At 39.5% G+C, this 25,723-nt stretch overlaps 1 protein-coding gene across 4 annotated transcripts; it reads right to left on the bottom strand.

Annotated features, from left to right (window-relative positions):
* Positions 1-848: 848 nt before the first annotated feature.
* On the bottom strand, positions 849-21,360 carry SERPINB12 (serpin family B member 12). 4 transcript variants are annotated; one of them, XM_074339871.2, is made up of 10 exons: positions 21,145-21,360; positions 18,866-19,002; positions 15,255-15,310; positions 11,902-12,087; positions 9,665-9,799; positions 8,782-8,922; positions 7,080-7,197; positions 3,992-4,134; positions 2,847-3,014; positions 849-1,902 (listed from the first exon to the last, which is right to left on the bottom strand). In XM_074339871.2, the coding sequence occupies exons 4-10, from the start codon at positions 12,067-12,069 to the stop codon at positions 1,498-1,500; spliced, it is 1,278 nt and encodes a 425-aa protein (XP_074195972.2). In that variant the 5' UTR covers positions 12,070-12,087; positions 15,255-15,310; positions 18,866-19,002; positions 21,145-21,360; the 3' UTR covers positions 849-1,497. The 4 variants fall into 4 exon arrangements, with proteins under 4 accessions (XP_074195972.2, XP_019584915.3, XP_019584916.3 ...); XM_019729356.3 differs by having other exon boundaries at positions 18,866-18,969; XM_019729357.3 differs by lacking the exon at positions 15,255-15,310 and having other exon boundaries at positions 18,866-18,969.
* Positions 21,361-25,723: the final 4,363 nt, after the last annotated feature.

Genomic DNA, 25,723 nt, shown 5'->3' with positions numbered 1-25,723 from the left:
AATTAGCTCTCTCTGCCTCTGCCTGTCTATTGAAGGGTCAGTCTTGCTGGTGTGAAAAGAATGAAGAGTCAAAAGCTCCTAATTTTGAGCATAATTCCCAGTGTCCCATAGGCTTCCATCCACTGTAGTTCTGCTGGGCTGTTAGGATGCATTGCTCCCCGTATGGCCTGAGTCTCTGACACTCCAAACAGGGAGAGCAGATAAAATATACAAACCCAAACATTGCCACCAGGGCTCTTTCTGTCCTTTTCCTACCAAAAATACTTTACTTGTGATGACTAACGTTCCAGGGGTGGAAAGTGCCAATCCCTGTCCTCACCTTCCTCTGAGTCATACTTGGTAGTTTCCTTCGGTCTTCCCATGGCTACAGGAAGAAAACAAGCTGGTCTTAAAGACAGAGGCTAGGAGATAGTAGCAAGTACAAAATAGAAAGATGGATGTCCAGAATTTAAATTGGCAGAGATCTTGTGCTTCTGAACTCAGGGGAAGGCAGTAGTGGGAGGAAAACAAGACAGATTGACACACAGGTGACATGATACAGGTGACCCCTTGACTAGGCCTTTCCATTCAGCCCCATGAACTTCTACTCAACAGCTATTTTTTCCATATTCTGATGACTCATTGGCTAGCTGTTAGGTTTTAGAATTACCATGTGTTTTCATCTTTTTTGTATGCCTCCACATGTAATTATGGAGGAAAATTGGGAGAATTTATCTGGCACAAGATATATCTTTCCTGCGCAACTGAAATGAATTGTTAGCTTTATATCGATTACATATTTCTTTATTTTTGGATGGAAAAATGTGTAAGTTAGATTTATATCTCTAAAAAATTCAAGTGGCAACACATTGTATATATTTTAATCACAGAAGTACTTTATTCGCTAAGAAACATTTTAATCAATCAAAGATTCGTACAGAATGCATTTGGCGATTTACAGAAAGACTTAAGAATCTCATTCTTTCTCATTTTGTAAATAGATACATTATCCCCCTGTAATTAAAATTCTGTGAAATCCCAGTACAAATGAGAAGATTTGTTCATCAAGGAAAAGAATAAGAACATAAACAATACTGGCCAATGCCAGACCTTGATATAGGTCATGGTTATCCAGCTCAGTGTGTGGCAGGAATGCCAGGTCAGCACGAAATCAGCCCTCAAAACATCAACCCCAAAAGGAACCACAGGAGAAACTAAGCATTTGATTATCTGAGATACATTTGACCTGTGGGACGTGCACTCTGGGTGAAGTTATTGGAAGAGCTACCTCAAACTGCCTCGCCTTACCAATGAGAAATTCTTTTGTTCCATAACCAAGCCTGTATGAAGAACATGGAACTCGTCTCTCACATCACAGAGAAATCACCAGTGTAGAGGAGAAATGTGGTGGAATTCGGTCTTTAGATATTAGCAAAAACGCAAATGCCCATGTTATACCGGGATAAGACTGCATTGCAATTTTCTCCCAGCCCTCAGGTACTGGCCAGAGTGCTCCTTTCAAGGAGAGCAGACCCTACCATAGAAGAGAATGGTTTGGGTGTTTTTGTGTCTGATGAAAAAGAGAAAGGGGTGATCAGCATTAAACGTCTCCCAGGATGGTGCAGACATTACTGAGCCAGCAGCCCCACTGGCTCCGACGGCCTGTGTGCCATTTTCATCCACCTCCACAAAAGTTTTATGGACAACTTTTGACAGGTACAAATTGGGGTTTGGAGAGATTCCAGTAAGATCAGCCTTCTTCTCATCAAAGATATCTGTTATGCCCATGTCTTGTAGAATTGGAACGAGATCGTAGCCGTCTTCCAGGGTGAATTGGGGGAAGGAGATGGCTACTCTTTTTTCTGACATATTTTCTGAGCTGCTCCAGGCCGCTATTTTTTCATAGGTGATATTCCTTTCAAGCTACAAGAGGAAGAAAATAACGTTTAGGGTCAGAGTCTGAGCCTGCAAAGAATGCCCCATTTACCTCACAGGGCCCGCGTCTATTTCAACAGTCAGTAACAATCTTCAAGTTGTTTCCCTACGCCTTCATTTAAAGCTTCTCCAAGTAACTCTCTTTCCTCTTTACAGGGCAATTTGAGTTCCAATGTTCTTTTGGGTCTGACAATCTAGTTTCAACCAGTCTAGCAAAAGCTCAGTTGATTAGGTCGGGTGAGCTTGAAGAAGACTTAGCATTTTGAAGTTCAACCTTTTCTTCTATAAAACGGGGATAATGCCATTAGGCTCTTGCAAAGATTAAACAAAATAAATGCATTTAAAGTAGTTAACATAGTGCAGGCACGTAATAAATTTTGAATAATTGCTATTATTATAATTATTGTACTGATGTTTCTCTCTCTGTCTTTTTACCCCTCAGGACAACATGAAGCGGAGCGTCCCCAACCTGTATTAACTCCCACCTCACAACCAATCTATTCCAGTATCAACATCTCCTCTGCTGTCCAGGTGTAGGCCCAAAGCGGGATTCAGCTGAAGGGACTTTAACTGAACTACAGCAAAATAGTCTGAATAAGAGGCCAGCAGTCAGGATATTCAGGGGAAAGGAAATGCTATTTCATTTGTAGCAATTCTCAAGTTATTCACCATCCGGATTACTTGGTCTGGAAAAATATGATTTCGGGGCGCAATCAGGTTAGAGAGGAAAGTCCTAGCCCGTGCTTTTGGCATGTTCACTTCTAAACAAATGAGGAATAAGTAGAGCTCATCGAATTCAGATTCTTATATACTCTTTGGTATCTCTGACAGCTCAGGTGCCATCCTGCCTCAGGATGGTAGACGGTAGATCGTGCGGCTCTCCCAAGATCTCTGAGGACACATTTTGTGGAGACAGGAAAATGAACCTTTACCTCCTCCAGGCCCTTCAGGTTATCTGCAGACCAAGACGGCAGCAGGACAAACATGCTGAGCTTCCCCTTGGTATACGGCATCTCAAGGATCTGCACCTTCAGCTCCTCTATGAAGCCGATTCTAAACATGCCCGTTTGATTCATCATCTTCACAGTCTTCTTTGTGTTCTGTAGAAAGTCAGAGGACGGCCATATAAGCCTACAAACTCAACTTCCCTGAAAACAGGGGTCTGTTAAGACAAGCGGGGTCCTTGCCAGAAGTTCTGAGCCACACAGTGACCCAACCTTAGAGAGTCCTCTGCCCACTGATTAGTTAACGCTTACCTTGCCAACACTCTCTCTTCCCCTGGTTTTAATGGGTTCTTCAGCTCCCAAGACCATTCGTTGGTAGACTGTCTATCCAGGCATCTACCCTCAGCCTCGGCAGCAGAAACAAGCCCTGAGGCTTTCTATCTCCTTTGCCTCATTCACCCCACTCCTGTGGCCTCACACGACCCCCAACTCCTGGTGGACTGCATGATACCACCACAGGGCCAGTGGGAGCCATGGTTAAATGATAATTATCTACATAGTAAATAACAACACCTGTTCCACAGTCTTCCATCAGAGGAAAGGGCACAGCCGCAGACACCTTAAACTTCATAAAATCTCATAGTATGTGGGGAAGCCATCAATCCACAGATAAGGATGGGAATCACTTGAGAGAGTAACACAACTAACAAGTGCTGGGCTGGGGTTTAACTCTTTTTTTTTTTCTCCCATTCCACAGCCGGGTAGCTTAGAACACGGGTATTTGAGGCAAACAACTCACAAATATGAATCCTAATGTGTGAATTTGGCTAAGTAACTTCACTTTTGCATTTTCTTTCCCTCAACTCCTCATTGGGAATAATAACACACATTTTCATAATGTTATTTTGGGGAACAAATAGAATCATGAATGGAAAATGCTCGGGGCAGTGCCTGGCACAGAAATGCTCAATAAAATTCAGGTCCTGATTTTTGTTACTAGTAAAATGTTCTTATTATGAGTGTACATTGTAACCCAGAGACCTAAGTGTTAGACTTGAGCACACATACCTTAGTCATTCTTAGTGGAAACTGTGAGTGGAGTATCAAGAAAACCTCATGCTCTAATATAGTACCTCATTTAGAGAGAAAGGTGCATCAACTGTGTTTCCACTTTCGAAGTGTTTTTCCCATTTGGCCTTGAAGTAAACAGCATTCACCAGCACCAGAACAGTTGTGTTGTTAATGGTGTCCTTGCTGAAGAGTTCCTTGATTTTACCTTCAAAAGGGGAGAAGGGGGTTGTTTCAGAGCATACCTTGAATATGAGTTGTATCAAAAGTATTCATGTAGACAGACTTTTTTTAATGCAGCTTAACCTCCCCAAGGCTACAGTGTCTCATTCAAGAATGTTTCTTTCAAGGGCGGCCAGTTAACTCAGTTGGTTAGAGCTACAACAAGGTTGCCGGTTCAATTCCCACATGGGCCACTGTGAGCTGCAGCCTCCAGAGCTAGATTGAAACAACTACTTGACTTGGAGCTGATGGGTCCTGGAAAAACACACTTAAAATAAATAAAAAATATTTTTAAAAATAAGAGTGAAAAAGGGCAAAAAATTAAAAACCAAAAAAAAGGAATATCTCATTCAAAAACTAACCCAAGAAAATGAAACCAGAGTCCTGGGTGGGGTGGAAGTGAAGGTAAGCATGGGAGTGGTGAGGGGAGGACCCAAATCAGAGCAGGGTAACTGAGGGACTTTCCTGTGATTCTCCCTATCCCTCTGGTTGGAACTTGTCATCAGACATCGTATGCTCTAGTTTATCCTTCAAAGTATAGATCCTGCCACCTGATTATATTATAATACCCTGCATGTACTCATCAGAGCAGAGTATAGATGCTTACATATAAACAAAAATGCATATAAAACCTATTTTATAGGAACTTTCACATGTCCTTTCTCATTCCACCCCATGAGAAGTAGGTATTGTTACCCTTTCTTTATAGAATAAACCATAGCCCATGAAAGGTGAGACCACGTAGCCAAACGGCAGAAACGCTGGCTGAGATCAATCCTGAGACTGCTCTCACTCCTGGCTCAGCTCCGGGATGTCTTTCACAATAATACAGCCCTAAGGCAGATTGGGAAAGCCTGCGCTATCAGGCACTAGCTCATTTTCAGTAAGCACCCTTTCCACACCAAAATACCAAATCACCAGTACCGTTACTTGAATGTATGCTTAGGCCTTAAGATGAGAAGACCCTTCCAATTCAAGAAGATTTCCACTTAAATGCCATAATAATAGATTATGCTGACTCATCCAGACTTAAAACACTCTGGGAGAATTAACTAACTAAGGAAAACTGGATATTCATGCCTTAGTACGTATAAATTTTTTAGTGAACCAGCTTTCCTCTTGACAACTGAGTGGAACTTTGGAGGATTGAGAATTTTTGTGGCATGGGGAAGAAGTAAGGAGAAATAATTTGGGAGTGTGGGTGCTTCCCCCAAGAAAAGGCCAGGCAGGGAAACCCCAGCCCTAAGCCAATGTGAAGGGACAGGAGACATGGAGGAGCTAGGGCATATTCCCCTGTTGGAAAATCTTGGTTTTAAAAATTACGTTAAAACATTTGTCATCTGTTATAAGGAGACATGAATGTGGTATCACAAAGGCAATTTATTTATGCTCATAGACTCTGCTTTGCATTTTGAAGAATTGAGATTCTAAGTTAAAGCATTATGGGTCATCTGGATGACTCTCTGACTCTCATTAAACAATCCATCTTCTATCTAAGTGATTGGTAAGATCCTTCTGATGTGCATCTTATTATCTCTCAAGTTCATTCACTTCTCACCATCTCCACTAGCACCACCTGGCCCACCCCACCAGCACCTCTTTCCTGGTCTTCTGCCATGAAGCTGTCACTCTGCCCTCTGCACCTACATCTACTCCTGTCCACTTCCAGTCTGCTCTCCATTCTACAATCGGAGACGTCTTTTAAAAGACATGCTTCCTGTCTTAAACCTTCTCTAGCTTCCCTGTGTTCTTAGTTCAACATGTAAAGCGATACTGAAAACTTTTTTACTGGGGTGGGTTCTTATTAAGGCAACGCAGATTTATATAGTAATTACAAGTTAACCAGAAGACACTAAGGCAGCTACTCTTCTCACTCCTACGCCATCATTTTACAGATGTGACTCCTGAGAACCAGAGAGGTCATCAAGACCAAGGTCATTTGACCAATCTAGCTGCAGTCACGCCCAGTTTTCTACAGTTCCGGTTTTGTTTTTAAGGCCAGCATCACCGCAGTGATGAATCCCGTACTCTACCAAGTTACGCACCGGGGCCGGGGACAGGCATTACACAAAGATTGATACTATCCTGAAGTAGCACAGTTTCTACAACCTCATAACTGGGTTACATGGAAGAAAAGATTAGAAGGAGGACAATGAAGAGCAGAAGGCAGATGAAGATCAAGCTCGGAGGGGTCATGGCTGAGGATGTGGTACCCAGGTAAGTGTGTTTGGTGAACGGGGCACTGATTGTATCTAATGTGACAGGACGGAGTGGTCACCTTCACAGCCCCAAGTCCATTTAGAGACTTCCATTTTGCTGGGAGCTGGATGGAGCCAGAAGGGGAGTTTCATATTAAAAAGAATAATTCCATTTACTTTTTTTTCCATAACTGTTAGCTTTTGTGTTTTTTTCTGTTTGTTTGGGTTTTTTTTTTATTTATTGGGGTGACAATTTTTAGTAAAATTACATAGCTTTCAGGTGTACAATTCTGTATTACATCATCTAATTCCATTTATGATGAAATCAAAATTTCCCCATTCTTCACTCTCTAAATCCCCCCTCACTCAGAAACACCTACATATCCAGTGAAAAGTTGATAAGAATAAGGGTCTTACAAGTATTATTTCCATGTCCCTCTGAATCACTATATTCTCTTCACAATCGTTTTACTGACCCTTTAAAAGAAATGGAAATAATTTACATCCTGCTGGCATTATGCCTGGCTGAAAAGCCCTTCAACTTTATGAGGGAGCAAAGGACTGACAATAAGTAAGCATTTTAATTGTTTGATGTGTGCAGAAGAAGCTTTGGACCCAGTCCACAGATGTGAGCATCTGGTCCCTGACACACTAGCAATCTGAAAACCTCGGATGACTTGGTTTTTTTTTTTAATGGAAAAATACCAGCTACAATGTCTTTGGTATTTCTTACCTTGGGATTGAGATTCAACCCAGAAGTTAATCTCTTGCCTGGACTTCTCAGTGTTGTTCCGGAAATCAATACTTTCAAACGTTGTGTGGTAAAACTGACACACACCATCTAAGTATTCCTGTTAAATTAGAATAAATGGAAATAGTACAATAAAATCATATAATTATGCTACTAGTTAGGAGTGAGGCAATCACGAGAAGCTTAATGCAAAAGATATGCCTAATAATTTAAACTGAATGCATGTCTGTCTCTATCTGTCCCCAGTCTTAATTATCCAGAGACATGTCAGATGTTGTAGCAACAATTTAGGATACAGAATGCTTATCCATGGAGCAGTCCATAGGTATACTGGCACAAGGCTTTCCTACAGATATCCGCTTATCTGGGCATTGCATTTGTGGAGACATCACAAGATAAATGTCAAGTACCTTGAGTGACTTAGCTGTAAAATGCTTCTGCTTTTAAGAATTAAAACCCTGCTTAATGAATAAAAAGAAGAAAAAACCTAGTTAATGGTTACAGAGTTTCTGTTTGGGGTGATCAAAAAGTTTTGGAAATAGGGTGATGATTCCACAACATTGTGAATGTAATTAATGCCACTGATTTGTATATTTAAAACAATAATGTAACACAGGGGTACCTCGGTTTTCCAACGTCTCCATTGACGAACGTCTCGGTTTACAAACGCCATAAATTTTATGGATCTATGGTATCATTAGATAGTAAAATTCATGCTAAATTTGCAGTTTTGGGGGTTGATTTAAAAGGTCTGGAACAGATTAATCCATTTTGCATTACTTTCTATGGGGAACCCATGCCTCGGTTTTCAAACGTTTCAGAACTCGATCGGTGTCCAGAACGGATTACCTTCAAAAACCAAGGTACCACTGTATACCAAAACCATTGATTTGTATATTTTAGTGGTCAGTCGTATGACACGTAATTTATATCTCACTAAAGCTAGTTTAAAAAAAAAAAGCACATAAAATTGCATGTCCATTGTGAGAGAACTATTTCTTTTGGTCAAAGTACGCTACTCCCTCCCCTTACTAGACCATCCCTAACCAAGTATATTGCACACTTGCCATTGGTCACACCCCTCGTGTTCAGTGCCATGTCTGTGGTTCCGTCTAGTGGTGACAAAGGAAACTGCAGCCCAGATTCAGATGAATCTTCCTCTAGGCACAAAGCAGTGTAGCCACAGTGACACGTGAATTTTGATTCCAAATACACCACACCACTTCTTAAGTCTTAAGTGAGTGAATTTCTTTGGGGGCTGGCCTGATCGTGGCACAAAAGGAGGTTTCTGGGCCACCATCCAAAGTGGGGATGGGGCAGGGACAACAGGAAGAGGAGCTACCAAGTACACCTACCAGGCACCTTGACTGGGAAAAATGTCACAAAAAAAGAACGCCATTTCCAAACCGACACGTGGTCCAAAGGCTATTAGTCACGTGACCCTCTTTCCACCCACTCCATTCCACTCACAAGAAGCCTCGTAAACTGCTCAAGTTGAAAACTGGGAAGAGGGCAACTGAAGGTGTGGGAGAAAAGGTGGGTCCCGGCCAACCCACCAGTCCACAGTGTGTCATCCTTTCCAAGACGTTTGTGTTCTACATGGCAGGTGAATAATCCAGCTACTCACTGCATTTTAAATGGTATGCTACAGGATAGCTCGAAACCCCATCCGTGCCTCCCTCACCTGACGGATCGGAAATTCCTGCTCTCCATAAAGCCTGCTAGCAATACTCATGGTGTAATCAGCTTTGATCGTATCTAATTTGGAGAGAAGCTGCCCGACGCGGCAACTGAGAAATTCAGCATCATTACTTGAAGCTTCCTCCTAACAAAGGAAAAAAGAAAATGTGGTCTTATCAGAGGAGTTAAACATCACTAAAGCAAGTTGTCATTTCACTTTGTTACCACGTGGGGGAGCGAGCAGAGAAGAAGAGAAGGAAGAGTAGGAGGCGGTCCCAGCGGGCATTTATGGCACCTGCCCTGGTGGGAGAGCCTCCAGGGAAAATACAGCTGCGGTCTCTGCAAGGCACGCTCGTTTTTCTCTGTCTTCTAACCATACACGAAAGAGACAATCTTCTCTCCACCTTCCTCTTACATTTCTAAAGTAGGGGGATTTACAACTGGAAGAACACCTCTCCTGCTCCTAGTATAAGACAACTGATGAAAGCTGTGTGCGTCAGTACCGATTTCAGCCGGAAAGAAAGCAGGCGAAGGCGGAGGGAAGAGAGTAAGGACCCCACAGCGGGTCCTTGCCCCTTACTGTCCTTCGTCGTCAACCGTGCTTCATCCTGGGGGCCTGTCGCCTGTAACCATAGGCCAGTAATGCGCTTCGAGCTAAGGTTCTTTATCGTGAGCAGAAGACACCAGTCCCTACTCTTTAAGAAACTAACTTACAGTCAAGGACGCACAAGACACGCAATCAGAAAGGAAGTGGGGTCATATGCGGTCATTGCTGTCAGTGACAGCTAGGAGCTGATGTCTGGGGATGAGCGAGCGTCAGCAGGTGCAGGGCCGCCAGAACCAGCGGTGTGGGAGGAGGAAGAGGGGCGGCAGTTCATGTGGCTCACCTGCGGCGGCGCGCGCTTTGTCTTTCCTTTCTGCCCTTCCTGAGCGCTGTCACCCAGCACTTTTTGCTGTTTGTACTTCAGACAGGGATCAGGTTCTTCGCTTCTATTCTGGGAAAAGTCACTGACGTGCAGTACCTACGTGATGACAATACAGGGTCTTTCAAGCAGTAGGAACAGCACGAAGTCTGAATAACTTCAAAATCAGGTTTATAAGGTGGCAATGGCGAGATTCCATAGTCAAACAAAACAATCAACAACAGTTTGAAGGAAAGTGGATGTTCCTTTTGGCTTGGGTTGTGAAGTGGAAAGGAGCGGAAGGACACGGAATGCCCCACCCCCAACCCCCTTGGGACTGCGTGTAAGCATGAGTGTAACCAAACTCAGAGTATCAGGCGTCCGCGAGCCACGTGCGGCTGTTGAGCCAGTCTGAGCTGACTGTTAGTGTAACTGAATTTTGAAGACTTAGTATGAAAAAAGGAAACTAAACTATCTCATTTACATTTTTAACTGTAATTGGGTTAAATAAAATATATTATTAAAATTAGTCTGACCTATTTCTTTTTACTTTCTTGTATGCCGACTAAAGGTTTTTTAATTACATACATGGCTCAAATTATATTTGTGTTAGACAGTGATGATCTAGAACTTCAGATCAATCCAGCGTGTGAGGACAGCAAAACACAAGTTATCCAGAGCATTGCAGTAAGGTAGGTGACAACTTATCAGCTGCCAGGTTTGCTGGCAGGTGACACCCAAGTGGCTGGAGAAAGAACATCTGAAACCTGACCAGGAGGTTACCAGCCACACTCTGATTCTAAGTGTTATTAATAGAATAATATACCAAATCAAAGAAAATGAATAAAGTTGAATGACCCTGAACACATTCTGCCTTAATCCAAGAATTCAGTCCTCTATACCAGGGACAATAGCTATGCTCATACATAACCCCTGTGCTATGTGCTAGATCCAGGGACATATGAGACCACCTCAGGAGCCTTTGGTTTATTTGGAGAGTTGTTCTTGTCGCTTTCATTCATTCATTCTACAGATTGGTATTGGGTGGCTACTATAAACCAAGCACTGTTCTAGGCCAATGATTCCTGCCTTCTAGGAGATTATATTCTAGTGGGGGAGGCATACAAGAAGCAATACACATAGTAAGTAATTATAGTATGCAGTATGTTAGAAGATGGAAAATGCCATGTGGAGGGAAAGCAGCTAGGATAAGAGGGAATCTTTGGGGGCTGGGGGCCAGGACGCAGCATTAGATTGAGAGGTCAAGGTACGTAAACTCTGATCAAAGTCCTGAAAGAGGTAGTAAGTTATAGATCATTTATCTGAAGGAAGATCCATCAGCAAAGGGGGTAGAGCAAGGACCCTGAGTCAGCAGTGGGCATGGCTTTCCCTAGGAAGCCAGGAGGCCAGTGTGGCTGGAGCTGGAGCAGGTGCGGAGGGGGGATGGTGAGCGATGGTGTCACCGGGTTATCTGGCGTTCAGATCCCGCCTTCCATGGGCCGTTGTAAGAACTCAGACTTCTATCATTAGCGAAATGGGAATTCTGGGTTTTAAGCAGATGAGAAGCAGGATCTGACTTAAGTTTTGCAAAGATCCTTCTGGCATCGGAGTGGAGAACACTGTCAGTGGAAGCATGAAAGCCCACGAGGAAGTTGAATCCAGGTGAGAAGAGATAGTGGTGGGTCAGACCTCAGGTTGGCAGGGGGAAGTGCCTGGTTTCTGGGTATATGAGAATTTCAAAAGAAAAGGCAATAGGCTTTTGGAGAGAGAGAGAGAGAGAGAGAGAGAGAGAGAGAGAGAGAGAGAGAGAGAGAGAGAGAGAGAGAGAACAAGAAGAAGAACAACAACAACTCCTGGATCTTTAGCACCTGGATACATAACTGGTGCTTACTAAATATGCATTTAAAGGAATGAGTGAGAGAGAAAACACGTACATGCATTAACAATAACTGGCAATGTTGGTATATAATTATATAGAGAAAAAGCAACAGACATGCAGACAGAGAAGGTGAATGAAAGAAGCTGTCTGACTGGTGAGGTTGGAGAGGCATCATAAAGGAGACGGAGGATTGATTGAGCTTTGAAAAACAGTGGGACTGCAGAGAAAGTGAGGTAAGGATGTGAATGAAGGCTCCAAGCAAGGTCAGGGTGCAGCGAGCAGTTTGTCTTGCCAAAGCGGGATTAGGTCTGATTAGGGTGTGACTTTGGCAGGGGGCAAGCACCTGGTCGATCTGACGTGCACTGTCACCTCTGGCCCCCAGAAGGACCATGCTGAGGGCAGCTGAGAGGCTCAGAGGACAGAAGAAGATGTTTTTATGACCATCATTTTTGCTTATCTCTTGGAAAAGACGGAGGCAAAAATTGGTGTTTGCTGCAATGACAGAATCCATCGTGAAACTGATGACAATCTGAAACCAAAAAGATAGTGAAAAAAATGGTGATCAGAGGAAAATAGTTCTCATTTTAAATACCCAAGATCTAATCATAGACAATTATTCAGTATGTTATTAAAAAATTGAAAAATAAGGTCACCAGCATCCTGGTATATCAATATTGATGTCGCTATAGATATTGGTACAGATAGAGATCTATTTTCATTTAGTGGTGTGAATTAGTTTGCTAGGGCTGCCATAACAAATTACCACAAAACAGGTGGCTTAAACCATAGAAATTTATTCTCCCTCGGTTCTGGAGGCCAGATGTCCAAAATCAAGGTGTTGGCAGGATTGATTCATTCTGGAGGCTGTTGGCAAAAATTTGGTTCAGGCCTCTCTCCCTCCTTCTGGTGGTGGCCGATAATCCTTGACATTCCTTGGCTTGTAGAGGCGTCACTCTACTCTCTGCCTCCTTCTTCAAATGGTGTTCTTCCTTGTGTCTTCTGTATGTGAATCAAAATTTCCTTTTTCTTATAAGGCACTAGTCATTGGAATAGGGCCCACCCTAATCCAGTAGTTTGACCTCACCTTAACTTGACTGCATCTGCCAAAACCCTATTCCCAAATAAGGTCACGTTCACAGCTACCAGGGATTAGGACTTAAACATATCTTTTTGGGAGCACAATTCTACCCACTTCCTTTATTCAGGTAAAAGAAACTCACAGGTTACTATGTCCCCATGGTCAAGTTAGCAACCCAGCACAACTTCACTCCACCTCCTTCTCCATAGGCTGTATACTTGGTTCTACTTAAGACATTTGCCTGCAGTCTCCCCTCAATGTTCTATGACAGAATATATGCCCAGCAAATTGTCCCAGGTCATGTACTTTGTTAATATTCTCACCTCTTGTTGACTCTTTCCATATGAAACCTATAGGACTTGAGGCACTTTGGTTAGTCATCGATAGTGTTCAAAAGATAATATATCTTGGAAAATGTTGGGGGTTTAGAAGCCATTAGGTTCAACACCTCTTGACAATGTAGAACCACAGGTAATACAGAACCAAAGTAAAGAAATAACTTCCCTTAGGACACATGCCTTGTCCACCTCTCCAACCCAATAATCTAGTCCAGAAGTATCAAGACAATTTTATGTAGATCTCACCTTGGACCTCTCTCTCTTAAATGAAAATTGTCTTTTATTTTGTCTTTTTGTCTATGAACATTGTGTATTTCCAAGATGGAAATGTAAGCCCCGTTATATCTGTGTTTTTATCATCAGACACACGGCATGTACTAAGCGTTAAGAAATAGTTACTGCATTGAATTGAATAATGTACATTGGTTTTAACATCTTCCCACTATAATATAGGCTTTTTTAGTCCATCAAACCTAATTTTAAAAGATAACATTAGATAACGTTTCGAAAATGTGCCAGGTGTAACTTTACATCTACTTGAAAACATCTCCCACACAAAGAAGTTGCTGTTTGGCTAAGTCTAAGGGCTGATGGCTCATATACTCATAGGCTGCCTCTCAAGAAGTTACAACTTAAAAAATTTGTACATAATTTACTTCAGTAATCATTCTTTTTAAACAGACTTGAAATAACCTATTAAAATAGTAAGGTCCCTCAAAAATCTATTCAGCTTAAGGAATCAATACTACCCCCACCCACAATTGTTACCATTTAATAGTTACCATTTAATTTGAGCCTGGCATTTCACAAATATTGCCTCCAATTCTCAAACAATTCTATAAATCAGGAATTATCTTCATTTTACATCCAACCATTAAGTGGCACAGCTGGCATGCAAATCAGTCAATTCAGTCTTATTTCAAAGCCACCCCCTTTCTTCCTACACCCCATTGCATCTGGAGCAGATAACACTTGTGTTCTAAAAGGACATGTCCCCAGTGGTCTATTCCTCGTCTCTACGACAGGAAGATGTCTCCAGTTTTGCTGATGTCTCTGATGCATGGCCATGGGCTGTAGAAAGGAGCTCCCAGCACTGAGTGTCCACCAGGGCTGCTCTAAACTACCTCTCTGCCCAGGGGCATCTCAGCTGTTAGTCCATTCTTCCAGGACTCCTGTGATCTACGCTATGGGGGTGGGGTGGAGAGAGCTTCTCCAGATTGAGCACTTACTTGAAAATCTTCTTCCAATTGCATTGTAATTGATGAAAATATACCATAAACATAGACTGGAATTTCAAAACTGAAAATACCTTATCCCAAATTGGGACTAACTTACATAATTTCATATTTACAGTCCCCAATATCACCTCCTACCAACCATAGCTATATAGGGAAGAGCTAATGGACAACTTTTGCTCAAAAATAGAGAAAAAAACCCACTTTGATATTAATAAAAATATTATCACATTTTTGCCTATAATACTTTCCAAGTGATTTATTGTTCAACCTCTAATGAACCTCTAGTGTAGTGACTAAAATACGATTTCCTTTATTGTGACAATGTAAAAGTTTATACTAGACAGATTTTGTAATATCCCAAACTATTCTAAGTATAATTATTCTTTTCTATACAGTAGGGGAAAATTAATATACCAAAAATATTTCATTCTCATAATTTCCATAATTTTCACAAAGTTATTAATAACCTAAGAGTGAAATTTCAGCTTTATATAGGTAGATGCTATTCTGCTGAAATCAAAATTCAAACCTGGTTATAACTAACTAAATGATGAGAACTATCTAAAAACAAAGAAATACTTGTGAAAGATGTAATCAAAAGCATTTTCAACTTAGGTTGCATAAGAGAAATGTAAATTTCATATGATTTAAAATACAGATATTCTAAATATTATACCATTTTATATTTCAGAAATTAGTAAAAAAAAAAAAAAAAGACATACAATCTTTCAAGTATGTAAATATTTTTTTTAATTATTCAAACATCCACATTTTTAAGAATTCAATCTGATACATCTGACATCAGACCAGGTGCTCGAGGTGACAGATATCACTAGTATTTCCTAGGAGGTATTACCACATTTACAAAAAAAAATTCAAAATATCATAAAACAAATTGCTCTTTTTAAAAAGACATTTGACTAAATAAAAAGAGCATATCTTTTGGTTTCAATCAAACCTCCTCTGGGTTTCTATTATTTAAAATAATTTCCCAACACAGTGGTCATTGTTAAAAATGATACTAGGCAATATTAGCATTTACCTCCTTGCCTTCAGAGTCGCTGCTAACAGCTGGCCAGGTAAGTTTCAATGCACAACCTGTCAGGAATGGAAATATATGAACTTTGCCCCTCCCACAATGGCACTTTTCCAAGTGCCATTTTGGAAGCCAGAGTCAAATTATTATTGATTGATTAAAGCGGGAAAAAAAGGAATGTGTGGCATATACATTTTTAAACAAATACTCATGCTCTATGCTTTCAACTACATTAAATATTTAACTTACTGTGTTTATATTTGCTTTGCTCTTTCCAATTGGGTCTCTTTATAGAACCCTCATAATAATATTTGACTCACACCTTTCAACCCAAATTCCTATACTAGACAAATAGACAAGTATAGAACTATTATACTTCACATGTCATTGTCTTTGGACATTCTCTTATACTTGAATTTCTATATTATTCTAAACTTTTTTTTAACTTACTACATAGGACTTACAAAATGAGTTTTAAGCCAATTTCCAAGTTGTGGGTTTTGATTGTTTGTTTGTCAGAAGGTCTCTCAATTCTCAATAGTGAACAGAGAAAACAAATACGCTGTTAATTTTCTTCACCTCACTTTTTCATTTGACAATGCTTGCACAAAATTTTAAAAACCATTGTTTTTCAGTTGAGTCTGGTCATTGAGTATGATTTACAAGAGGTGGAAAAGTGTTAACATCTGAATCACTTCATATTTCATGCCAGTGGATCAATAACTACTTCATGGGGTTGCTCCAACATCACCTTTCAAAAAGGATGCTAGTTACATTTAGAACAGGATGAATTTTTGCCCAGCTCCCCAGATTTCTGGTTGTCACGTTTGCCCATTGTTGGCTGACAATAGTCACAGCATCTTGGGCTTCGGAATGCCTGAGCAGAGTCAAAGCTTGTTTGGATATCTTTAATCTAGTATTGCATCTGTTTATCCTCTTGTTTATCCTCCCGAATAATCCAACAAAGCTGACTACAGATGACTGCGCCCTGCAAGCCTAAAACTCAGGGTGGTATGATTGTTCAATCATTAATGGTGAAATCCACCACTAAATGTGCTAATATTATAGTAACTAGCTAATATTAAAGTAACTTGCTCAATCACTACAGAGGGCATGAAAGGAGCGCTTACTGGATGCCAAGCACCATTCGGTCTTTGCCTACAGATACTCATTTGAACGCCTGACGAAAGTCAGTCTCTCTAATGTCAAGGACTGAAAGTACCAGAGAATTACGCTAGAGTTTGAATGAATTTGGGCGGTCAATAAGCCTGACAGTGCTACTCAAGGCAGGCTAAAAAGTTTTTCTGTGTCATCAGGCTGTAAAAATAAGGTTTCACCAAGTGTAGAGTGAGATTACTCCTCCTAGATATGTTACAACTCATCGTGAGTTATGAGCCAGTCATTTAACCCATTAGTAGCTAGTCTTTTTCCTGCCTGGAATTTAAAAATCATTTTTGCCAGGATGAGTTACTGGCCTAAGTCTTTGCCAACTTATAATGCAAAAACAATATGATTAAAATTCTCCTTTGTGGCAAAGGCAGTGTTTTTGAGATACTGTAAAGAGGTTCATTTTCATCTAATTTTACATGACAACACTGAGGAAACAAAATGTGTGTATGGGGAAAATATCAGCATAGACACTTTCGATCCAATAAAAAATGTATCTTTTATCTAAAGTAAACAGTTGACCTGACATTAACCATTTTATCTTCCAAACTTAGAAGCCTGGGTAACAACATATAAAACCCAAAAAAGGGAAAATCCATTAAAATAACAAAAAGCAGCAATAATAAATACTAAAGCACAATAAAATTGTTTTAAAACTTGCAATCACCTTTAAGGTATTAGCAATTACCCTTTTCATAAAAGCCCTCAGTTCTCTCAGATCCAAAACTAAAGCCTCCAGGATTGGAAACGATGCCAACTGCCTACCCCAATGTGACAGAGACACAGGGACCAAAGACAGGCATAGCTATGAGGTGGCAAAGAATATATTGCACAAAAAGCAGTACATTTGCAATCAGAGGATCCAGATCCTGCTATGAATCGTCCTGGCTTGAGATCTGGAGTAAATTCTTCTTGAACTTAAATTTTCTCACCTATTTTCATTGCAGGATTATTCATGGTGGCCAAGACATGGAACTAATCAAAGTGTCCTTCAATAGATGATTGGATAAAGAAGATGTGGTACATATATACAATGGAATATTACTCAGCCATAAGAAAAGATGAAATACTGCCATTTGCAACAACATGGATGGATCTTGAGATTATCATGCTAAGCAAAATAAGTCAGACAGGTAATGTCAAGAACTATGATTTCACTCATATGTGGGATGTAAAACAGAAAGCAACAAACGAACAAGGCAAGCAAGCAAACAAAAACTCACAGACACAGAAAACAGTTTAGTGGTTACTAGAGGGTAAGGGGGAGAGGGGATGGGAGTAGAGGGTAAAGGGAGTCAAATATATGGTGGTGGAAGGAGAACTGACTCTGGGTGGTGAACACACAATGCAATATACAGATGTTGTATCATAGAATTGTACACTTAAAATCTATGTAATTTTATTAACCATTGCCACCCCAATAAATATAATAAAAAATTAAAAATAGGAATAATAATTTAACTTTCCTTGCTCTAATGTGTTATACAAATGTTAGTATTGTTATTACAATTTCATAGAACTAGTATTGCATAAACTTTTTTTATTTCATAGCCAAATCTACATGACATATGTTTCTTCTATAATTGTAAATCAGGACTTCATCCTTCAAATCAGGGTTCGCAAACTGTAGTCTGCGGGCCAAATCTGGACCAATGCCTGCTTTTGTAAATAAAGTTTTATTGATACACAGCCATGCCCATTCATTCACTACTGTCTATGAGTGCTTTCACTCTACGATGGCAGAGGTTGAGTAGTTGTGATGAAACCACATGGACTGCAAAGCTCAAAATATTTACTGTCCGGTCCTTTACTGAAAGCTTCATTGATCCTTGCTTCAAATTATGAAACATAATCATATTTTTATGTCCTTAGACATATAACTTCTCCATTCATAGAACAAAAGTTAAAATACACAGAAGAAATTGTTTCTTAAATTAAAAATATGCATTTTGGTTTGATCTTAACCCTAGACAAAACTCTAAGGCCCTTGACTACTGCAAGAAAATAACAGCCCAGATGTTCATTTGGTGACTAGTGAGTGCCTACTATGTGTCAGGCACTGGGGATACAGTGAACAAGAGTGGGATTGTCCTTGCATTCATGACACTTAGTGCAAGAGGAGCTTACAATCCAGACTTTATTACCTGCATCTACATATAATAGACATTTACGGTGGGCCTAATACATAACAGGCCCTTCTGCACCCATTATCTCATTCAGTCCTTCCAATAAGTTAGGGAGGGACCATTATTATCCCAATATGACAAATAAGAAAACTAGGACTCAGACAAGTTCAGTTGCTCAGAGTCAGGATGCTAGATAATAGCAGGACAATAACTTTACACCTCCCAAGAATACATCTCTATAACACATAGCAGCTTCAATCCCAGGACAACTAGCCCCCAAAGACATCTCTACCAACAATACCTTGTCCACCTCCCAGCACATACCTGGAAGCCGGTGCGGACTGTCCCCAGCTAAGGTGTGTGCTCTGATGAAGTCAGTTCAATATCACGCAGAGGAGGAAACAGGTGTTGAGCAAGAAATTCTGTGACTTTTAAATAGTGACAATGAATCAACAATTAAGCTATAAGATGGAGGAAAAAAGACATCTATTTATGGTCACTAACTCAATGCGTTCTAAATTACAATAATGATCTCTGTCTTTCGTATCACTCCTTTAGACTAGAATATTCTGCTAAGACTGCCTCTCTTTACAAGCTATCCCACAGCCTGCCTGTAAAGCAGGTTACTAAGGAAGCCTTTATAAAAGGCTGCTAGAAAGATCCAGATTCCCTATCTCTGTTCCTAATGCCCCCTAAGCAACTTGCAAAACTCTCTTAGCCTGTGAAACCCCATGAGTCATCATTTGTAAATGAAATACACAAAACCCAAGAAGATTTGTTTTCATAGCACGGCCCAGTCCACTCCCAGCAAATTCAATGGTGATAGAACTCTATGGTGTGAGCCAAGTGTGAAACAAAGTAAAGTGTAGCTGAGAAAGAAAAAGTCAGGTATTGCAAACTATTGTCTCTGTGCCTCTATGACCTATTCAGTCATGACTACAACTCCATGGCTTCTAAAACAATTTACTGAGCATCCTCACCAGTTATTATTTTGTGTTCTGGCATCTCAGACAAAATCTAACAAATGAACAAAGTCTCTCCCCTATTCCTCTATCTCCCTGGTTCCTTCTCTTTATCTCTGTCTTCCTCGTCTCCTCATTTCCTACCCTGCAATCCCACCTCATCCATTTCCCCATCTCTCTCACTCTGAGATAGTTCAGAGGAATTAATTCATCTGCAAAACTCATGGGATATCGCTTCATCATATGATAACACTGGCTCCTTTTCTAAACATGGTTCATATTTTGTAAGGAGAATAACACATCCTTGGAGGGTTTTTGAGATGTTTAGAAGTCATTTAGTTCATTTTGCAGCCTAACAGCAAAGCTATGCCATTGAATTTCCATAGAAAGTCTCTCCCTTTTTATGTAATTTCAGGACAATACACTCGATATTCTGGGGAAACCCATCCCTGGGCCATGACTGAGTGACAATCATAATTTGAGGAGAATTATAATTAAAAATGAAGACTATTATATTAAAAATGAAGACTTATATTAAATTATATTAAATTAAAAATGATTATATTATTTAAAATATATTAATTATATTAAAAATGAAGACTTTCCCTCACTAGAAAAGAAAACCCTACAGTTCTACAGAATGTTATAGTTATGACCTCCTAACCTATAAACCAGAGAATCAGAGAACCTAAAGGAACTTAAAGTAACATATAGCTTGCAACTATGAAATTTGTGTTCTATAAGTCAGATTTAACCCACAGAATAATAGTACAACTGAGCATTAACTGTAAAAGCAATAAAAATTTTGATGTAAGGAGATGGTTGGGAATTTGGGGTAGTAGAGTATAAAAAAAATTAAATAACACATCTCATTGGACAAAATTGAAGCTATTTAGTAATACAAATAAAAATAAAAATAATTACAAGCCCATCAAAATTCACAATTTCCTTTTTTTTCTCTACACTCTCTTTTTACATCATGGAACTCAAACTATACTCATACTTTTGTGTCCTGCTTTTTTCCATATAATACTTCACCCTAAATATTTCTCCATATTTTAAAATTCTATTCATTAGGATTACTTTTCATGACTATGTGAATGTGCCATAAATTACTCATCCATTTCCTTATCAATGAAACATTTAGGTGGTTTCCAATTTATACAAATGGGGCTATTAGAATCCTTGTGTTTAGTCTTTTTATCTGAATTTCAGAAGGTCTCCTGAGCATTGATATCTAGGTCCTGAACTAATGGATAAAATTGATGAACATCTTTGTGCTTGACTACCATCATATCAAATATACTCCAGAGAAATTCTACCAGTAGTGCATAGAAGCAGCTGCCTTTCCACTGTTATCTATTCACCAGTTTTTCCTCTCCTAAAACCTGGTAACTAATCCTCTCTCCTAAGAAATGTCCCAGAGAGAGGAATGAAAAAGATCAGCATTCTTTACAAGTCCTCTAACATAAATCACTACTTTGCACAGCAGACAAGTGACTATTTAGACTGTCTATGATGTTTTTCAAGTCGCGTTTTGAACACCTGTCAACTAGTGCCCTACGGTGGGGCTGGGACAGGGTGTGACCCCCTAATTTTCTGAGTTTTCTTAAGAGAACACCAAAGACAAGTTGCACCTACCTTTCTTGTATTTTTCCCTGTGGCTCTTTCATCCTGTTGCAATTCTTTGTGTCTGGGCATCATGTTTCTCCAGTGGCACCCAGCAACGAGTTACATAGGCTATGCCATTGCGAAACTTAGAAGACAAGCCTCAAACACTTAATTTATCTGCTCTATGCCAGTGCACAAAATTAGACTGAAAAAAAACAAAAAAAAACTGATGCATAGGAAGGTTATCCACATGGCAAGTTCCCCTGGTTACTGCCTGGCTGATTGCCCCTTCTATGACGAGGGTTTCTGGGAGAGAAATCACCCTATCACCATCTGTCTCTTGGTGTGCTTGGAGAATATAATCCACTTTAGAAAAACCCTGCATCAGACATCGGTGTGAGTAACTGAATAGAATGATGAGACTTTACTGGTGTTTTATTTGCAAGTGGAGGGCGGAGGGCCTGGTGAGAGAAGGGAAAAGATGGAGAGGACAGATATTAGTTCCTTGACACAGTCAGGCAAGAAAACAGTCTTTGGCATCTTCCCAAGCCCCTTCCTGCAACCCCTCTGTTCTCCCACAGACTAGAATGCCTCTCTCCCTACTTGGGGAGATGATAGTGATAAAAACATTGTGACATGCAGCGACTCCTAGTGTTTACTCAGCTTTGTTGAAGACGTGTGAAGCTTTTGTGCATCTTTTTTTTTTTTCTTTTTGCAAATAGATTTCATCTTTTTAGAGCAGTTTTAGGTTTACTGAAAAATTGCACAGGAAGGAAGAGAACATGTTTTTTTGTTTCACACCTCCTTCTCGGCTTTGACTGGGCCTTTGGAACCGCCTTGGCAATGGCTGCTGATGACAATTACTTGAGACCTTGAGAAGAGCCAGGGTCATAAGGAGGAAACAAGGCTAGGAGCGAGGAAATGACTCGGGGAAATGTAGAACCTTGGTTCTCTTTTCCTCATAGAGAGACCCGCTGGTCGGCCCAACCATCCCAGGTGGGTATCCGTAGCTTAAACACTGGCTAGAAATGAAGGGGAAGTTTGCAAGGAGAATCCATTCTTAGGAAGTGTAATTCAGTTATCCTGGACTATTGAGGAAAAGACTAAAGAACTAGGTGCCAACTCAGAGAATTTGTCTCATTTTATTCATCTCAAGTGAACTTCCTTGTTTCAGATAGTATGAGGTCCACAGGCGACATCTATTAATAGTAAATCTAAGGGCACCTGGTTATTCATGAAACCCCAAGAACATAAAGTATATGTATTAGTTCAGAATAATAATGATGCTGTAACATAAGGGAAGCACCAGGATGTTTGTAGAACATTTTCTGATAGACTTCTTCATTGGACAGCATTGGCTTAGGCAGTAACATTTCCTGAGTCTCAGTTTCCTCACCAAAACTTACTGAGCCTTCCAGTTTCTTCAAAATCAGATAACAAAAATAAACCAACAAAAAGATGTACACAGTGACATGACCACTCCAAATTTTGGCACCACAAACAAAAGGGGACTAACAGTGGAATTTAGAGTGGCAAGGAAGAGGGCCACGAATCAAAGTTGGTGACAAAGCGATCAGAGAAGGCTGTATCTTTCTGTTTTGCCCATGATATAATGAGAACCTGCACCAGTTGCCTTTCTGAAGCTAAGATGTATTCATTCTTTTCTCAATAAATCAAGAAATCTGATCACAGTAAGAACTTAGATTCTCTTTGAACTTACTTGTTCTTTTGTCTTTCTTCCTTTCTTCTTTCCTTCCATCCTTCTTTCCTTCCTTCCTTCCTTCCTTCCTTCCTTCCTTCCTTCCTTCCTTCCTTCCTTCCTTCTTTCTTTCCTTTCTTTATTTTCCAACCACTTTGTTGACACATGACTGACATACAAAAAAGCCATCCATATTTAATGTGAACAGCATGATGAAATAAGTTGCATGGAGCCAAGTATACACCCATAAAACCACCACCACAATCTATGCCACAAATGTCTCTATCATCTCCAAAAACTTCCTTCCACCCTCTTTATTTGTTAGGCCTGACTGGTTTGTGAAAAATTCCTGGTGACTCAGTGGCCCATCACTTTCTTTCCAAAAGGCAAACAAACTATAATGTTTCTCTGAGAATGTACTTCAGCCTCGTTCTTCTCTCCTTTCTTCAAGCTTTATTTCATTCTGGCATTAGACTTCTGGGACTTTTTCTTACAAGCCTGTACAGCATTCAGTTCAGGTTATATGAGCTGCCTTTTTTCTGTTGCACGTGGTGCTTTAAAATCTGAGCTGATGAGCAAGCCCTTTTGTCGCTGTTCGTGTTTCTTTAAATATTGTGTTCGTTTTCTTTTCATCAGATTTCCTGGTTATTATGGAGTCAGAATTTTATTTTTAGTCCTCTTGAGCCATAATCCCTTTTAATGTTTCGAAGCAAAGGATAATTATTTTTCAGTTTTTTTTTATGTGTACTTTAAAAGTCTAAGATACATACTTTAATAGTTCTTGCATTCCTCACCTTTGAACTTTAATTTTTGTCCACATATTCCCAGGGCTTCCATTGTACCAATTAGATCTTTTCTTATTAATCAAATTTAAACCCAGAGTATTGATGCTCCTTTCATCCATTTATTTATTGCATTAGCATTAAGTCATTGCCATGTCCTAGCAATGATAACATTAAGGTTTGTCCCTTAAAAAGTTTATCTACCTAAAAATTTAATGTATCCTCAGGAACAATAAAAAGTTATATATCTTGTTCCTGCACTATTTTTTGATTAACCATTCTTTCCCCTATTGAATTGTCTTGACACTTTGTCAGAAATCAATTCACCATAAATATAAGAGTTTATTTCTAGAGTCTTAGTTCTATTCCTTTGATCTATATGTCTATTCTGATGTCAGTACATCACTGTCTTGATTACACATACAAAAGAATAAAGTTGGACACTACCTGACACCATACACAAAAATAAACTCAAAATTCATTGAAGGCCTAATTGTAATCATTTTTTAAAAATTCATATAAGAAAACATAGAAGTAAATATTTGTGACCTGGAGTTAGGCAATGATTTCATAGATATGACTCTAAAATACAGCACCAAAAGAAAAAAAATAGCTCAATTGGAATTCATCAAAATTAAAAAACATTTGTACTGCAAAAGACACCGCATCAAGAAACTGAAAACAATCCACAAAATGGGAGAAGATATTTGCAAAGCATATTTCTGATAAGGGACTCATATCTAAAATACATATGAGATTCTGAAGTATTGGTGAATAAGTTGCATACCTCATGTCCCTTTGCCCCTAAATACTGTTTATATATTTCATAAGAAAAATGACCTTCTCTTACACTACCACAGTACAATTTTTGAAATCTAGAAATTTAACATTGATACAATACTTAATCTGCAATCCAATTTCACCAATTGTCCCCAAAATATCCTTTAGTAATGTTTTCCCAGTTCAGGATCCAATCCAGGATTTCATATTGCATTTAACAGTCTTATCTCTTTTGTCTTCTAATCTGGAACAGTTACTCTGCCTTTCTTGACTTTCATGGAATTGACATTTTGAAGGCTGCAGGCCAGTTAGTTTGTTAAATATCCCTCAGTTTAACTTGGTTTTCTTTCATTTCTTTTTTAAGTTTTGTCGTGATTAGATTCAAGTTACACACTTTTGGCAAGAACAATACCTAAGCAATATCACGCCCTTCGTAAGGTATCACATCAGAGGCAGATGATGTCCATTTGTCCCATGATTAGTGATTTTAACTTTGATCATTTGGTTGGGTGGTATCCTCTAGGTTTATTCATTGTAAAGACATTTTGAGACTGTAAATATTCTTGTCTTCATCAAACATTTTCAAATTTAGCACTCATTAATGATTCTTGCTTGGATCAACTATTACAATAACTATTTCAAAACAGTAATTTTCTAATCAGTATTCCATCTATGTTTATTAGTTGGTATTCTAGAAAGCCATTCCTAAAATTGGTAAACCATTAGAAAAAAACCCTGATTGAGCATAGCTTATCTGCATTTTGCTTTCAACCTCTTATCTGAAATTTTTTAAGAGAAAGAGTGCCGTTTTTTTGAGATATTAGCTCTGTTCGGATCTAAGAGTGTTCTACATACCAGGAGAAGCCATTAAGACAAAAGTGGTGTTGCAAAGTCTTACCACTGCTGGAAAAGCAACTCAAAAGACAAGTATTGATGACTAATATACAGAGACATCCTATTAGAATATAAATGAGTACAAATTACTAGGGATTTTGATTGGCTGAGTTTCTTATAAACATCTATTCTTTCTGCTAGGAAACAGAAACAAACAAACAACAACAAAAAAAAAGCTTGGTGAATTCTAAGGTCTTTCCCTGTTCCATTAGATTTAACCTGCAGAACACAAGAGTACAATCAAAATCAGCGAAGTCTAGCTTTTCTGTGCTAGCTACCACCATGCTTACTCATGAAAGTTCACAGAACAAAACAAATTTGTGAATAGTAAGTAATTTGGAAACTCTGGGGGGTTTTGGTGTAATTGGCACTATTATAAGACAGGTAGGACATAGTATGAAAAAGTCAGGGCCCTTTCACTTTAGTAAGTCTCTACAGGTCTTCACAGATAGCT

Source organism: Rhinolophus sinicus, chromosome 4 (genome assembly GCF_057876585.1).
Source record: "Rhinolophus sinicus isolate RSI-liver-muscle chromosome 4, RSI-T2T, whole genome shotgun sequence".
Lineage (NCBI taxonomy): Eukaryota > Metazoa > Chordata > Mammalia > Chiroptera > Rhinolophidae > Rhinolophus > Rhinolophus sinicus.
This window is presented reverse-complemented; position numbering and strand designations above follow the sequence as displayed.

Excerpts from the sequence above, each read along its gene's own strand:
- SERPINB12 (XM_074339871.2), bottom strand. The coding sequence starts at position 12,069 with ATGGATTCTGTCATTGCAGCAAACACCAATTTTTGCCTCCGTCTTTTC. Across the intron at positions 8,923-9,664 it reads CAAAGCGCGCGCCGCCGCAG|GAGGAAGCTTCAAGTAATGA; the intron begins GTGAGCCACATG and ends TTCCTTTGTTAG. Across the intron at positions 4,135-7,079 it reads GGTTGAATCTCAATCCCAAG|GTAAAATCAAGGAACTCTTC; the intron begins GTAAGAAATACC and ends CCCCTTTTGAAG.